The following is a 17,605-nucleotide window of genomic DNA, read 5'->3' as shown; positions in this document are numbered from 1 at the left end:
ATCAGGTATATATACGCTCAAAGAGGGCGATAGAGAGTGAGTAAAGTGACTAAAGTAAAAGCAGATCAGTGCAAATGATTTCATTTATTTGACAAGAAAGAGTTTGGACAGCAGCCCACAAAGTTTTTCTTTTACCATCTACATAATAGTTTCAAAATGCACCCTTCTTTAACATAAGAAGGTTCTTTAAGGATTTAGACTTTTGGAGAGATTAAAATTCACTGCAAAATGTAAAAAAAATACACACATTACTCAAAATAGTAAGAAACAAAAATAATTAGGTAAGAGTAGGCTGGATTTGGAAGGCATCTTAGTCAGTGCTTCGAGTCAGAATTAAAAGAATTAAAATCAAAAAGTTCAAATAGACTGTAGTACGTATTTAAGAAATTGTAGCTTAACCTACATAGAGGAGATTACTGAGAAAAACGTGTAAAAGTGTGTATGTGTTTATGATGGGCAAGAGAGACTGAAGAGAACAAAGTTGGGGAGACTTGTGAGCCCCAAAGAAACCTGCAAAGAATGGTTAGTGATGAATAATGAATTTTTTAACTGCTCTTCGGCGAGTGCACATCTGGTTTAGCAATTTGAATATCTTCTACAAAGCTGTTTGAAGGGAGTCTATTTCCAGGACTGCAGCTTTCAATGAATATTTAAAAGGCAATGCGGTTTTACTCCTGTGTCCTGACCTTTGGCCGAATATGTGCTATGGATAGAAAGAATAATAGGCTCAAGGATGATGTAGACAACAGCATTTCAAAAGTCCTCAATCGGCTTTTACTCATGTTCTTTCTCTACCATAATGCCTCTATGAAAACCATGCCAACTGTTGTGCTAATTTAATAACACATTAACAGATACAAGATCGCCACTTTTCCACCCCTCAAATCATATTCCTCCAGCTAAACATGGAGACAAATGTGGTTTCTTTTTGACTACTATGAGACCAGTCATCTGCATTTCCAGCATTTTCTAGTTTTACATCATTTGTATAGGGAAGCTATGCAAATTATTCATTTTGTATGTAGCTATATTTACAAGACAATGAACTCAGTATAACCTGTTCTGGGAGTATTAAGTTCTGTTTGCAGAACTCAAACTTCCAACCTCTTTGATTTGCAATCAGTGGATTTGTACCCATGGGCAAGATGCATTTCAGCCTGTCCTCAGACCGTTTTGACTGCCACCAGTGTATTATTTATTTTTTTCCAACAGGAAAGCATAAGTTATCGTTGAAATCAATAAAACTATAAATGCAGTGTATTAGATGTTTGTTTGTTTTTCACAGTAAAATAAAAGCACTGTCAAAATGATCTAATAATGAAGTATTTTATTTGACTGTGGTGAAGTCAAGTATTTCTAAGAAGTAAGGAAGGAGTTAATACCTCTGATAACAGTTTAAAATGCTAGATCTGCTTTTACTGTTTGAAAACGGCAAACATTGGATATAGAGCCTTGTTATCATTATTATTAATTCATTCAGTCACAGATTTTTAAAGAAATAAATCTTCCTTGACCTTTAAGGACACTGAAGTCCTCCTGATCAAGCATATTACTGTGGTTTAACATGCAGCTGGAGTTGTACTACTTTTCTGCTGACACTGGGCTGGAGTGTTTTATAGCCGTGTCTTTGCTCAGAAGAAACGTGTTCTCACAGACGTGGCCTGGAGCCGATGGAGAATCAGTGTCTTACTCATCAGCAGGACAGATGCCTGCTTTCACTGCACCTCCGATACACTGCCCCTGGTGAACGAGAGCTCCCTTTCTAGTCATTGCATCACCCTCCTCTCATTGGAAACCCTCCATTTGTAGCGTTTAGCCATCTCACAAGCACACAGAGATTTATCGACTAACCTAAAAAAAAGCAATTAAGTACTGGGATGTAATCAGGCACTTCTTCACTGCACAAAGTAACAAAAAGACTACTCCACATGTGAATGCATAGGCCTATTTCATCAACAGCACAATTAAGTGAAGCAGCGGGTTTTGTGTCTCGCTGGAATCTCGGAGGTAACATGGATCAAGAATATAACGAGCACAGAGTCCCAACTACTTAACACACACAGCAAGATGTGCTGAGTCAAATTAGTCAAGTCTCCCAAGTCCCCTCATTGCTACGAGGGGATTTGGTCCGCAATATTCATGAGGCCGTGAACTACAGACCCCCACAGCCTACGTGCACTCTTTCACTCATTTTTGACGCACACCCACACAAACACACAATATAAAGCCAGCGCTCATTATCCACCCACACGCAGACAACCTCCACTTAATGCACTGCTGGGTATGTTTCTGCCACACAGCAAAATCAATGTCAGTGCTGGGGGCAGTATCTGGTATGAAACTACTGTGAAACAAACATACTGCTAATAAAAGAAGAGCCAAAAGGAGAGCTACTTTAGTCATGATACACCGCTCGGCACCAAGCCAACATCTGCCAGAGCGTGTCTACTTTAAAAAAAATAAAAATGTGCTGAAACATTGGGGAGAGAGAGTTATAGACTCTGGTAGCGGCTGTAGCCAGTAGGCACCAGCCCAGCTCCTCCACAGTAAATATGATAAAAGTGCACAATGTGATATGAAACAAGGCAGGAGGACAAGTCTGGTCCATTCATTTAAAATTTCCTGTGGCTACCTTCATCTGCTCAGAAAACCAACCAGTGCCTCTATCCTCAAGTTTCATCCAGTTTTTTGCCAACTCTCCAGGCTTTGAATAAGTGCGACCAATATCAAAGCTCACCAGGATTTAACCGAGTCCGCGCTGCAGTGGAGGAAATTAGACTTAAAAGTGAACAACAATTACTTCATAATCTGCTACATTAGAAAAGAAATCCAGTATAAAATGACTGGCAATGTTTAAACAAGGCTGCTTTCCTACAAGGACCCATGGCACCCTCTATTGGTGGAAGAAAGCAACCAACTCAGGTCCCATATTAAATCTGAGCTGATTCATAACAGAATTGCACCTGTTATAAAAAATAATAATAATAATAATAAAGTAAAGTGATATGAGTTTGGGAAGCACAAAAAAGCTGGAATTCTTGCACAGTTTGAAAAACAAACTGAACAATTAACATGAATAGACCTAAACCTTATCATTTGATACTTTGATAAAACATCCACTACTGCATCTATGAATATTTTAATAGATTTACACACACTTACGTAACATTAAATCATATTTTATCAGCAAGCTAATTTGGCCTGAATGGGGGTTTGAAGAGTTTAAAATTAGTCTGTTTAACATTTTGTTCCTGTATGTAAATAAGCTGCATTAATCGGTATTAAATGCGAATTGTATTAAATGTTAATTAGTAAGAACAATTAAAAGGCACACTGCCTGATACATCTACAAATAAATATGTTTTAGGTGAAAAGCCAAATCGAGTAATACATTTTGAGGTGCATAATCAAGAGATTTACAGCAAATTTTCTGTCAAAAAAGCATGTAGTTTGGAGCAGAGTTCAGACATTGGAAGAAGAAATTTAACCCTTTTGTTGATAATTTTAAATGGCAACTATTAAAACTTAGTTTTGTTTATGTTCAGGAAAGTAATATTTAAAGCCAATAATAATATAAAAAATGAAATAAAATTGAAAACTGATTGATAAATATGAGGTGGTAAATATTTGACTTTTTTTTTTAATCAAATGACCAGCCTTAGATGGTTCTGCTGTGAAACCTCTGACTGAAATGAATGAAATAATGATTATGAAATAATGACTATGAAATATATGATTAAGATTAGACTTAGATTAGATTTAGCCGACACTTACTGTAGGGTCCAGGTCTTGCTTTGGATGTCGAAGGAGGGCTACTTGGGAAAGCCTTCTGTGGTGATGGGGTTTTATCTGCAAAATAAAACCTGAATATTAATGTCATTTTCATAACTGTAAATATCTTTGGATGAAGATGATTGTAGTTCCAATTTCATATAATAATAATTTTGCTTGACATTTACTCTTGAAGTTGAATTTTCTATACTCTGAAGTAGATGTGGAGGGAGGGGTACTTGGGAGAGGCTTCTGTGGTGATGTTTTATCTACAATTGAAATGAATACAGTTCCAATTACATGTTGTAAATCAATTCAACTCTATTTACTCCACTTTAATTATTTAGTAAGTGAAAAATGATGGTGGTTCACTCACTGCTCTTTGGGCTGAAGGAGTTTCCTTGTTCAACTTGAGGTGTTGTGGGAGGGGTACCAGAATATGCCCCCTCTTGAGATGAGGGCAGATCTGTGTGACATAAAAAAAAATAAAAAATATTAGTCTAAGAAAACAATATATTTCTCTGTTACTGGGAGTTTGAACAAAAAAAAATAGTACTTGAATTGTACAGCACAGGATTTCCAATCTTCTCTCCAATTTCACCAGCTGACTTGAGAACTTCCACATCAAGTACACTAATCACAGGTCTTTAAAAAGGGAAAGATGCTGTTAGTACAACACTTGATATACTCCATAACTGGATATGGACACTAAGGGACACAAACGTACCTTCCATCTTTTAAATTATTGACAATAACTTTTTTTAACAAACACACACAGTACGGTTCCAATTGATTCTCGTCAAAAAGATGGTTTAGTTGTGTCGCAAGCAGAAAGGCTGTGAAAGCAAGAGAACATAAACATATGGAGATATTTTTAAAACTGATCAGCTAAGACCAGAGAAAAAGTGACTTACATGCTGAACTGTGCACCCCGTCACTCAAAATAAGTCGAATCCTTGGTAAGTCATCCCCACCAATCTTTTTGAAGTTCTAAAACACAAATATACAAAAGGCACTGTTATTGTGTGTAACCACTGGATGGTTTTGATTTTCAGCATTCAGAATGAAGAAGTGGATTAATATGAACAATCACACAGCTATTGTGGTAGAATTATGTCTTGACTCTGACTTGTTGCAGTCAGATAACATGGTACTGTATATCTAAATAAAATGTAAATGTGATTTGCTGTATAATTATTTTAAATGCACTCAAACATCTGCAGATGCGTTGTGGTATATTAACATTCTCTGTAGTAAAGTAAAATTGCTTACCAACAACTGGAGCACTGTATTAGAAATTGAAGTGCCTTTGAACAGGGCCTAAAGAAAACAAATCATTGATAGTACTCTAGATTAGTCCTGTCACATAAAAACAACAACAAACTGCTCATGCAAATCTTAATGTTATAAATTATAAAAATGGTAATATCTGCACATGCACCACAGTAAATCGATAGGCTCATTTATTTAATAAGTAAGTCTAAATATCAGGCTTAAAAGTCAAATAATTAAAGAATGGCAGTGCATTGTGCAGCTGTTATTATCAATCTATGCAGCCTACGCTAGCAGTGAGAGCTAGGAAAGTTAGCTTGTTTACCCTTGTATTGCTTCGTTTTGTATTTTAATAGGCCGATTGATTAAAATAAACAACGCCATGCTCACCTCAATTGCCCCTTCTGTGAGTCTAACACTCATACTGTCCCGACAAAAGTTATTCAGAAGAAAATCAGACGTGCCGTTTGTAGCTTTCCACGTCTTAAGTTAAAAGGACTGAAAGTCTCGCGAGAAAAAAATGTGATTTCCGTAATATCAAAACAAACTGAAAGGAAGCGGATATAACACAAAATTATTATCAAAGTAAAAGTCGACCACCACAATTAAGTCGGTTTTAACACAAATTATCGTTGTAATATACATAAATTAAAATCTAAATAATAATTATAGACAAATTATGTACATTTAAAATAAGTTATTGGTCAAAATCTCAAAACGGAAACCGTGTATTGCTTTTATTCTTAGTAGTAGCCGGAAGTAGCTGTACAGTATGGTTATTGGCTTGATGTATGAATGAAACTGACACTCGTGGTTTGAGTAGACCCAAAACAAACTGCAAACTGCTTTATTTGATCGGTTTTCGGTTTAAGTAGATTTTAAAATGGACCTGCCGTGTCCTCAGTGGCAGGAGCATGTTGCAGTTAAATGGGCTGCACTCGATTCTGACCAAAGGGAGAGCTTTGCATCACTTCTGGACATAGATGATGTTTTCAAATTTGCCCTAAGTCTGATTACGTGAGTATCCCACATGTATTTCCATAACTGTTCTGTTATCAGTAGCCTAATCACCTGTTGTGTTTCGAACTGACAAAAAATTCCACATTTTGTTTTCCAGACAAGATGATCTGGACTTTCTTCAAAGTCTTTCTACAGAGAAAAATGTTAAGAGTGAAGATCAAGCTTCCAAAAGTAGAGAGAGGGGCAACTCAAGCTTTAAAAGCAGAGACTACACCTCAGCTGCCCTGCACTATTCACAGGTATGCCATGAATGACTGAGTTTGATTGGTAATTAGTACATAGAGTATCTTCCACCCAAAGGACAAAACCCCAAGACATGAATAAAGTAATGTAGTCTACTCCATTCAGTGTAGTGAAGAGTGCAGTGAGTGTTACATTGGAGAAGCTAAACAGCCACTCCATAAGAGAACGTACCAACACCAGCATGAGAGCTCCTCTGGACCCCAGTCTCTTGCCATCTCCAAGGCAATAACCACTCCTTTGAAGATAGTGAGGTACAAATCTTATCCAGAGAAAATAAATGGTTTGAGAGGGGAGTTAAATAAGCTATTTTTGTTAGGAAAGACAACTCTTCCTTAAACAGGAATGGGGCTTGAGACATAATCTCTCACAGATCTATGATTCCATCCACAGACCCAAAGCAAACAAAAAGAAACAAAGAGAACAATAGGAGGGCTATTACATCTTGAATAGGGCTATTAAGGCTGAAACTGGAGACAATAGCTGTTTACAGGTTCAGTGTAGTTAGCTCCTCCCTTCAGATACATATAAGGCAGTCAGACCAGAACTGAAGAAGCAGCTTGGATGAGCAGCGAAACATCTTCACTCTTACAACGATTTGTCCAGTTGACAGATTTAAACTTCATCTTTTGCTACATATTGCCTACAATATTTAATACACTATAACAAAAAGCAAGTTTTATCTGTGCTGTGGTCAGGCAGGCCTATTACTCTGTTACTAAGGAAGCACAGAATGCAGTCATGTAATTACAATGTCTCCAGTGTCACTGCTGTTAGGTTAATAATTTCCTTGGCTGACAGTTCTTAGGAATCACTAAAACACTCTTTGTGATGTAAATTAAACAGAATTCAGTTTTGATTGATTGACTATTGAATGGTTGATTGATTGACAGGGAAAGTATAATTAAACATGGCCACCAAATAGGTAGCTGGGGTATGTACTTAAGCCTTTTTCCTGGTGAGGCTTTTAAAATGTGTTAGTGAAAAATGAAAACAGTTAGTAAAAGGCATAGATAAGAAAACATGCATAAAAAGAATAGGCCATATCATTTCACTGTGCATTCTAGGGCAGTTTAGTGTTAACACCGTAGCCAGTTTTTTCAGTTTTGTGGAGAAGTTAAAACTTGTGGATGAAATAATCAAAAGTCGTCATGTTATATTTTTGAATAATACTGCGCTGACGCCACTTGTCTTTTGATTAAATACCTTAAATGTCTGTTTATGCAATGACTCTAAAGGTTTCAAGACCTGGCCCCAGACAATGGCACAATATGATATCAAATCAGACATGATCAGATTTGAGTTTAGAGTCTAAAATAACCCCCTGATTATTTTACTCTTATAATGATTTGGTTAATATTATTCAGTGTGTAAAATAGACGGCTAATTACATTTGGCTCTCTATATGACCACAACCACACAAGAGAATACCCTTTTTTGTTCCTCTGTCTCCACAAAAACTTCTTATTGAACCACAGTTAGATCAACTGTCTCCTTAAAATTTCATGAGCTCCTCTGCAAAGGTTAAACACACACAGATTCCAAATGCATCTGGGGATGTATTTACAGTTTGTGCTAAATGTCATACTCCTCCCAGACCTAATTAATGTGCATACACATGGAGCCCCTGTGTCTCCTCTCATGACAGGGCTTATGCCTCGCTCCCCGAAGTTCGCAGCAGCTGTCTCTGTGCTATGCCAACCGCTCCGCCGCCCTGTGCCATCTGCAGCTCTATCAGGTTAGTTCATGCCATTTCAGATGTTAAATATTGATACAAAAATATAATTGTCTTAGTGGTGAGTCTCTTTTTTATGGTAATTAAATCCTTGCAATTTAAAGCTGTAACACTGTGATTCCTAAACTGTGATGCGAGTGCAGCAGGTGGTACGCAGGCTCTCTTTTGTGCTGTGGATTTAAAAAAAAGATGAATACTATGAAAATGCACTTATGTTATTCATTCATTTCAGCACCATTGTGAGGTAAAATAACATTCCCTTTTTCTGTGAGATAATTAGACATGATGGCTAAAACCTATAACTAAACATGAACTAGACCAGGATTAAACCAGGACAAGAAAAATTGCAGTTTATTCCTTCTGTTGTTTTGCTTTTAATGGTTTGGCTAAATCGAGTTCTTAGTTCTGTTAAACATGAAGATCATTTCGTAATTTAACGTGTTTGTTTATGGCTTATTATAAAATTGAAAATCTATTGTACAATTATAATATAGTGCTTTTTTCTACTTTTCTTGATGCTGGCTTTGCTTATTTGCAAGGCCTATACGAAGAAAAAATTAGTAAACAGACTAATTCAAACTAATTTTTGGACTTTGAGCTTGTGCACATGCAGACCACATTAGCTTATGAATAATATATTGTTTACATATATGTGTTTGTAAAATATTCATGAATACATTAGGAGGATTTGGTCAGAGCTAGTTCAAGTCCTTCTTCAGTTAAACGTCAGTTAATCTGATGAAACAACAATGACAAATTAGTTTCATCTGTTTCCTCAGCTCAACAATATGCTTGTCAAGCTATTATCCCTGACAATGAAGAATCTCAATGGCCCTTAGAGACTGCAGAACTGTTTATCACCACTTGGTTGGCTGGGCTCATCTTGCTCTTGTTTTGAGCCCTATTACCAGCCTCGCCTGTGCAATTACTTTCTTTGACTCTACAAGAAAGCAAGCGTTATGTCTCACTCGTATGCATTCATCGCTACTTGTTCAGCCCGCAGTGATTTCAGCAAAAGAAATCCAAGCTGTAGGGGATAAATAGGAAGTCTATGTCTTGTTTCAAGGTCTAATTACCTCAATGATTCACATCCAGCTTTGAGACTGCACTTAGGAGACTTGTGTTTAGGCTATTATGTGTCTACTGTTCAATGTATTGTCTGACTCTAACTAACAACCGTTATCAATATAAGGCAAAGCATATCAGACTAATTAATTATAATGCCTTCGTTATACAGACGTAAAGACTGCATAATAGACAGAAGGTTTAGGTTAACGAGGTCAAAAAGATATTTAGTACAGGCCTAACAAATGTAAATCAAATATTACAAGATGGAAGTAGTGCCATCATAGAAGCAGCGGTGTATGAAGTACTCAATTTTAATATTTGAATAAAAGTACAGATAGAGGGGAAAAAGTTACTCAAGTAAAAGTATCACATGAATCTACTAAAGTAAAAGTATTAAAGTACCTGAGTAAAAGGGAAGTATTTAAGTGTGGTCACTTTGTTAAATGATTAAATCTAGTGATATTGATTAAAATGATACATATTTTGGCCAACAGTAGCAATACAAATACATTTCTTTTATTTTTCCCATGAATTTTGTTTATTTTTGTTTTGATCAAAGCCGAAGCTTGAACTTGAAAACTTTACTTCAGGATGTTACCACGAACATAGTAAAAGCCAAAAAGTAAAATTTGCCAACTGGATAAAAAGTTGTAGGAGTGAAGACGTTGAAGAAGTGGCCTGGATGAGCAGCGAAACGTCTTCACTGCTACAACCTTTTGTCCATTTGACAGATTTAAACTTCATCTTTTGCTACATTCTGCCTACAATATTTAATACACTATGACAAAAAGTAAGTTTTACTATGGATCAGACTGGACGACTAAGGGATTACACAGACATGAACATAGTAAAAATAACTCCTTAAATCATATGGAAAGTACTTTTTAATTTTCAGTCCAGTTAAAAAATGTAGTGGAGTAGAAAGTAGTACCTGCTTTCAAATGCTGTGAAGTAAAGTACAGATACATTACAGTACTGTACTTTACTCCTTGTACTTTGTTACCTTCTACCACTCCATAGAAGATGTCTTATTCTTCAACATGTTTATTAAACTGACATATGCCTTTACTTTGTCTTAAAGATTTTGTATATCACTATTATAATCTACTTTTTATGCTGCCAGACAAACAAACAGTTAATTCTTAAGGCTTATTTTATGTTTTAATTCTGTACTTCTTGAAGCTGTAACTGCAGTCTTTCTTTGCACCAGCGTGTATCTTTGACTCCAGCCTATGCCTCACTGCCTGTCTCAGCTCAGTACGTGTTCTTCATCATCTGATTCTGTCTTTGTTTTAGGAAAGTCTGTTTGACATTGACATGGCCTTGAAAAGCGGCTACCCCTCTCATCTCTCACACAAACTACAGGACCGCCGCGCTCTGTGTCTGCGCCACCTCTCCACGGATCAGGAGGCAAAAGCCCGTCATCCCTCAGAGAATCATAATGCGCCAGACGGGGCTGGGAGACAAGCAAGGGAGCATTTCAGTTTAGGGATTTGTCCTCGGGCGGCTGTGAGTTTCAGCCTAGAGAAAGGGCGACACCTGGTGGCCAAAGAGAGAATTGCACCGGGGGAGGTCGTGCTCACAGACCAGCCTTACAGCTCGGTTCTTATCCCAGGGATGAATGGAGAGGAGAACAAGGGAGAGTTATTTGGGACAGAACATAGATTTTGTCATAGATGCCTGGCTAAGACGTTATGCGTGTTACCATGTGAATATTGTAGTTATAGTCGATATTGCTCACAGACCTGTCAGAAAGAGGCTTGGTTAGAGCATCACCAATGGGAGTGTCATCTCGGAGGAGATCTTGTCTTGATGGGTGTGATGGCGCAGCTCGCAGTGAGGGTGACACTAAAAGCCGGGATTAAAAACATCCAAATGGCAAGACATCTGAGCGAAAGTAAGGAGCCCGACAGTGATTGTGTCGGGGCCAGCAATTACTGTCATGCAAATGTGGCAGATCGTTCACATGGCGATGACTCATACCTCAGTGTTTTCCACTTAATGCACCACTTGAGTCACCACAGCGCCGGGCTCCGCTTTCTGGCTGCTGTTACCGTGGCAACACTCTACCTAAAACTTAGTGCTAGGACAGGACCTCCGCCACCAGGTTCACAAGACCTTAGGAGACCCTTGAGGGAGACAAACCAATCAGAGGAAACATCAGGAGAAAAGCAGGAAGAAGCAGAGGACTCGGAGTGGGGCCCGGAGCAATGGCTCATGGGAAGTGCAGTCCTCAGGCACTTGCTGCAGCTGAGGTGTAACGCCCAGGCTATAACAGTGCTCCAGGACACAGGTTTGGGTTATTTTAGGTATATCATTCATTACAAGTTAGTGGGGTGTGACGAACAAACTTTCATGAAAATTTCAACTAAGACACAGTTATTACAGAAATGAAACACTCCCTTAGAGCAATAGTTATTAGAACCAACACCATACAGTAGAAGTAATGCCACAAATACCATATTAGCTACAAACACATTATGCTACTCTGTTTAGGACAGTTACTCAAAACAAGTTATGTACTGATGCCTCGTTTGAGTATCCACTTTTAGTCTTTTTAGGTTTTTATTGCTTTAGAACATGTTCTACTACAAGTATATTCTGATTATTTTCCATTAATATACGTGTTCTCCGTGTCTCTCAGGACCAGCTACCTCATCAGTGCAGTCCAGTCATGAGCTGCGCATTGCTACAGCTCTGTTCCCAACTCTGAGCTTCCTGAACCACTCGTGCTGTCCAAACACCAGCCTGGCGTTCACCACTGGAGCCTCAGCCAGTCCTGGTTCAGATCTGGCTACAGATTTCACAGGAAATGCAAATCGTGAAATAACAGCAACCATCAGAGCAGCTAAAGTTATTGCTCCTGGACAAGAGATCCTCCACTGCTATGGTAGAATATGTGCTTATAAAACCAATACGTATATATATTTATTTAACCTTTACTTACATTACACTGTTTTTAATCATTGTCAGTCTGTGCCAATTCTTATGGATACAGAATACGGAATATATATGCCTTCAATCCTGTGAAACAAACAAAATAACATTAATTAAAAATACATTGATTCATCTTGCAGTGGTGAATATAATGAATATCGGACAATTCATAGCAATTCAAAGTAATTTACAAAATAAAGGCATAAAAATTACAATACAAATAGATCAAAACAAAACTAATTATCGTAAAATTTAACATTAAAAGTGCAGAGGAGTGCAGAATAATAAACCTTTCAGTCATATGCAGAGCTAAACAAGATCGTTTTGAGCTTGGATTTAAACAGACGGAGTAGAGGCCTGTCTCAAGAAAACTGTTCCAGTCAAGCTCATGTTGTAAAGTCAGTAATGATGCAGCTTTGAGATTTGCATACCTTCAGTATTTGATGCAGCCCAAGTTTTGTTGAAGTTCCTGGCCTGTCTTTACAAACTCTACTGCTGTGCTAGTTGTTTTTGTGATGTTGTGAAGTTATATGGTGATATGTTGGTTTCTTTGATCCTCAGGTCCTCACAGCAGTCGGATGAAAACCCAGGAGCGCAGACGGCTCTTGTTTGAACAATACAATTTTCAGTGTCAGTGTGAGGCCTGTACTTTGCAGCAAGACGAACAGGAGCGGGTCGAAGATGAAGAAAATACCATTCTACATGAGGCTAAACTACAGTGTGCCAAGTGCAAAACTGCTTTTAAAGTAGGTGGTATAGACCTATAATCATTTTTCCAGCAGCCTTTAATATCCGTCACCATGCCTTCCCATACGTATGTTAGCTGGGCACCTGATTTTCAAACCGTGAAAGAAAGAAGTGTATATTTAACAACTTCTAAGTTCTCACAAACTCTTTGGCACATTGATAATATTCACTTGCATAGATCTTTTGCTTTCAGCTTTAGCTTTTAGCTTTTTCAGACAAAAAAGTGAATCAAAGTGGACCACCCTTGTACAGCCAATCAGTTCTCAAGGCATCATATATTGACACACCTGCCTCTTTCATATAAGTTTGTGTGTAATAAAAATGTTTTAGAATTAGCTGAAGCCAATGTGCAACTTTTACAAAAAAACAAAATGTGCTTATTTATAGTAGAAAAGCTACGTAATCCTGCTTTAATCTGATAAAAGAGAAGTTGGGCCGAGGTAAAGTTAAGGCTTAGTTTTTAAGGCAGACCCATTATGCCATTTACTCACCCAAAGTTGTTTTTGGAATGATTTGTGCACATTTGAGCAATCTTAATCACTTACTTTCAAGACGTCATATTGTCGATCACTTCCCGTTCTTCACTGCCACCGGCATACGCCCATTGCTCTGTACTTATTTCATCCTCCAATTTTATTTTCTTAGTCGGTGATGCGATTGCGTAATCATTTTGGTACAAATGAAAAAAAATTGCTGCTCGCTAGCATGAACGGTAACTATCTATTGGAGGTGCCAATCTTTGTTGTGTTGGCATTTATGGTTATGTTTTCTATTAGGGGGGTTCTAACAAAACTATTTTGTCTGTTTTGCCTTGTTACCTGTACAGAAAATAAGTAAGAACAGAGAATCAGGATTTGTCTGTTCAAAGTGCAGCCATTTTGTGTCAGGCTCTGAAGTGGACCAAAAACTACAAGAAATCAGAGTGAACCTGGAGAGGGCAGTGCAACTCATGGAGAGAGATAAACCAGGTGTGAAGCAGAACAAAATATAAAACCAGTGTTTTAAATGTACTGAATTGATTTATTTTGCCATTTCCAGATGAAGCCCTCAGACTGTTAAAACAAACCCAGGTGCATTGTGGGTGGATCCTCTCAGATACTCATCCACTGCAGGGAGAGCTGGAAGACGCTACAGCCAGAGCATTCGCTACAATGGGTAAAATCAGCACCTGCTTGTCTCCATGTAAATAGATACATTCAGTGCTGTACAGTGGAAGTTACATAGTGCACCTTTAAAATAATGCTTTAGAATATGGATGTAGTGAGTTGATTAGAAAAAAAAAATACATAAAATGGGTATTCTCTATCTATTTAGTAAACTGTACTGCTGAAGTGAAAAACAGAGTGAGTGAATTCTGTGAAGAGATGAAAGCCTAATTAATGAACATGTTTTATTGCTGTGTCATGGCGGACATTGTTATTTAGGCCAGTGAACGCATCCACTCAGCAGATAATTTTAGTCTTTTGGGAAAACCGCTCAGTAATGTCTGTTTATCGTTTATCAGCAATTTCAGCACTCAAGGTTTTATGAAAGCCCGGCTGTGTATGAGGTTTTCCATGTCAGTGGGGATGCATTGTTGTTCTCAAGCTATTTTGTGCAAAGTGACTGAACTTTTGTTTGTGGTAGAAAATAGACATTTCTCCAGGAAAATAAACAGAACTTACAAACAGAACATACAAATCAGGCACACACCAATACCGATACTGGGAAATGAGCTGGATCGGGTATCGGTTCTATGATATCGGTTAAGCTGATGTTCTGGGTGGGCTTTTAATTGGATGTAAGCAGACTATTTACAAGCAGATTTTAGCCTAGAATGTCTCATAATGTTTGAATTTTTAATCATACAAAGCTGTTCATTAGTGATTTGAAGGATAAACAACAGTTGCATAGCACAATTGGATCTCTTGTGTAATAAGTTAAATGCGTTTTAAGGAAATAAGTGTCATTTTCTGTCCCTACACTGGCATCAGTAAATATTAGTATCGCAACTATAAAAGCTAGATCGGTACATCCGTAATACAAAATGTTTCAGGGATTAGTCTAAAATTACGTGTGAATAAATTGAACCTCAGAGCTCTCTTGGTGTGCGTCAAAATAACAAGTAATTTGCAAAGGACAATAATAATAACAAAGGTCTGTATTAGGGTTTATTTAGAATCAAAATCAATCCAAACCAACAGTAAATTACTTCTTCATATTTGAGGACATTTTTTACACAGAATTTATTCAGAGGTTACCTAAATCAATTATATTCTGATGTCATGTGGATTGAGTTAGGCCTTATCGCACTTTCTAGAAATACTGCAATTCTTCATTATGCCAGTGTACTCTGTGCCAGTCCAAACTAGATTAGAAAGTTGCATCTGAGCTAAACTGGTGTACTTACTTTTTTTGTTTGTTTTCTGCAGGTGACTGGGCAAAAGCAGCTGTCCATTTGGAGCGCAGCGTAACAGCTATCAGTTCCCAGTTTGGAGAAGATAGCATTGAACTCGGACGACAGCTCTTCAAATTAACCCAGCTACACTTCAATGGGTAAGAAAGCACTGCATTGAGCCCCAGCAGTACACCCAAGTATCTCCTGGATCTTTACACCAGTCTAGAAAAACAACCTACTCTTTGTCTTGTTGTCATTTTGATTTTTCATTATTTTTCTTCCAGTGGTGCTAGAAAAGCAGCTCTCTCAGTCATTCCCAAGGTCAGGCAGCTGCTGAGGCTTCACTGTGGACCTGAGTGCGATGAATTACAGGAGCTGCAGGCTATGGAGCGCTGTCTGAGCCGCTAGTCTGTCACAAGTTTGTTTGGGAGTTTTGTACTGAATAAAATATCACGCTGCCAACGCTGTCCCAGGTTTGATTCATCTATCCATTTGGAGATAACAGCACTATTTTTACCATTTGTCAACTTACGACTTGGTGTAAACGCTGAGATAGGGATAAGACAAAAGCATAAGAGTACTGGCTACTTCAAGATACTCAAGTAGAAGAAGTGATTATTTCAGAATGACACTTTCAATCAATTTGTATAGAGCACATAGTATGATATTTGGTAAATGGTCAAATTTTCCATAGTCAAGGCTCTCAAAGTGTTTTACATCACGGAACCACTCACCCATTCACACGTACTTTTTTTTTTTTTTACAGATTTGCAAACATTTATACTATTATTACTTACAAATAACTAACTAACTACAGGTTAGACTGCTATAGCCATTAATATGTGTTCAATATTATCAGACGTGAGATATAGAGGTCATTTCATAACCTCTACCTAGTTTACAAATGATTTAACAAATAATATATGACACATTCATATTTAAACTGCTCGAAAAAATGGGCCTTACATTTTGGATGGAATTTTGTGTATCGATAACATAGATGGAGGAAAGCCTTTTGTGGCCTACTTCAAATGGCAAATGGTCATATTTTTATATAGCGCTTTTTCATTTTCAAGGCTGTCAAAGCGTTTTTACATCAAGGAACCGCTCACCCATTCACGTACACATTCATACACAGACACTGGGAGCGAGGAGGGTTAAGTGTCTTGCCCAACAACATAATGACAGTATTGATTTTTATGTTGAGAGCAGGATTTGAACCGCCGGTTGAGCTACTGTCGCCCCAACTGAGCTATTTCCTGTATTTATTTATTTATTTATTTATTTATTTATTTATTTCATTTATTATTTTATTTATTTATTTATTTATTCATTATTTATTTATTTATTTATTTATTTTATTTTTTAATGTATTTTTTGTTTATTTTATCTGACTGACATAAAACTGGATAATATTTACCACAGATACTATCCTATGAAAACCTGTCACATACACTTTAATTACTGAGATATTCTTTTAAGTGTAAGCGCATTCATTCCTACTGTTTTTAACGTTACAATACATTTTTCACATCATGCTAACTCTTTTTTTGCTGCCATGTGGTTGCATGTTAACAGTAGTCTATTGCACCTCCCTGACCTTTATGCATCACAGTGTATCTATCAATAATTTCAATTTCATGCTCCAGCGATGCCCTCCCTCTTCCCCAGCAGGTACTTCCAGGTTGCATGTACTTTGAAATAAACTTAATGCAGCGTGAGTTTGTTTGCCACCACTCTCCTAATCTGTTCCGTTGCTTGTATTGTCGTCCCGCAGGAATTGACATATTAACAAGGCACCAATTAACGGCCTTGTTTTATCGCTCTCTTTACAGTACATGTGTAAGAGCGCTCTTGCCTTTAGGTGGCAGCAGTCATTCAATACAAATTCAATTTCATGCCTCAGTAAAAGGAAAGTGAATGCACATGTGATTCTTGAGGCAATATTGGATACAAGCTGCTATAAGTTAAGCTTAGCTGTTACTGGCCACTTAAACATTAGACACTGCGACTTTAAGGTCCTATATGATGCAAAATTGACTCTTGTGAGCTTTACGCCATGTTATAATGTTGTTACCTCTTCAAAAACATACCTGGAGTTGAGTTTTGGTTCATTCATAATCCTGCATTGTTAGTCTGTGTACATCTCCAAACCTCAAAACGCTCTGTTCCACCTTGTGATGTCATGAAGTGGTAATTTTCAAGTTAACAGCTACATTTTATATTTAGTTAAGTAGAAATTGGCAATTCCAGGACTGAAATTATCCAAATGATTCTAATGACAGTGTATGGAGTTTAAAAGCATTGTGAAGCACTTCCTGTATTACCACATGATGACATCACAAGGTGGAACTGAGTGTTTTCTGTTTAAGAGAAGAACTCAGTCTAAATAGGCAGGGTTTTCCAGATTTGTGATGAGGAAACAACATCATAAAACA

The 17,605-nt window shown here is 37.5% G+C and overlaps 2 protein-coding genes across 3 annotated transcripts in view; one reads left to right on the top strand and one right to left on the bottom strand.

Moving 5' to 3' along the window:
• Positions 1-5,552, bottom strand: part of LOC117381811 (replication protein A 70 kDa DNA-binding subunit-like) — a 55,052-nt gene extending 49,500 nt beyond the window's left edge. Inside the window, exons 1-8 of one of the 2 annotated variants that reach the window (XM_033978839.2) lie at positions 5,434-5,552; positions 5,044-5,091; positions 4,686-4,761; positions 4,499-4,607; positions 4,328-4,416; positions 4,148-4,237; positions 3,960-4,040; positions 3,775-3,849 (exon numbers count right to left, since the gene is read on the bottom strand). In XM_033978839.2, coding sequence (XP_033834730.1) covers positions 3,775-3,849; positions 3,960-4,040; positions 4,148-4,237; positions 4,328-4,416; positions 4,499-4,607; positions 4,686-4,761; positions 5,044-5,091; positions 5,434-5,466 — 601 coding nt within the window. In that variant the 5' untranslated portion in view covers positions 5,467-5,552. The remainder of the gene's footprint in view (positions 1-3,774; positions 3,850-3,959; positions 4,041-4,147; positions 4,238-4,327; positions 4,417-4,498; positions 4,608-4,685; positions 4,762-5,043; positions 5,092-5,433) is intronic. The other variant, XM_055226764.1, reaches the window with a different exon arrangement.
• Positions 5,553-5,815: 263 nt separating this feature from the next.
• smyd4 (SET and MYND domain containing 4) lies at positions 5,816-15,628 on the top strand. The gene is made up of 10 exons (XM_033978782.2): positions 5,816-6,060; positions 6,161-6,302; positions 7,952-8,041; positions 10,403-11,399; positions 11,751-11,996; positions 12,605-12,789; positions 13,617-13,758; positions 13,829-13,945; positions 15,202-15,325; positions 15,452-15,628. The coding sequence occupies exons 1-10, from the start codon at positions 5,927-5,929 to the stop codon at positions 15,573-15,575; spliced, it is 2,301 nt and encodes a 766-aa protein (XP_033834673.1). The 5' UTR covers positions 5,816-5,926; the 3' UTR covers positions 15,576-15,628.
• The last annotated feature ends 1,977 nt before the right edge of the window (positions 15,629-17,605 follow it).

Source organism: Periophthalmus magnuspinnatus, chromosome 14 (genome assembly GCF_009829125.3).
Source record: "Periophthalmus magnuspinnatus isolate fPerMag1 chromosome 14, fPerMag1.2.pri, whole genome shotgun sequence".
Lineage (NCBI taxonomy): Eukaryota > Metazoa > Chordata > Actinopteri > Gobiiformes > Gobiidae > Periophthalmus > Periophthalmus magnuspinnatus.
Note: the sequence above shows the minus strand (reverse complement) of the source record. Positions and strands in the feature narration are given on the sequence as shown.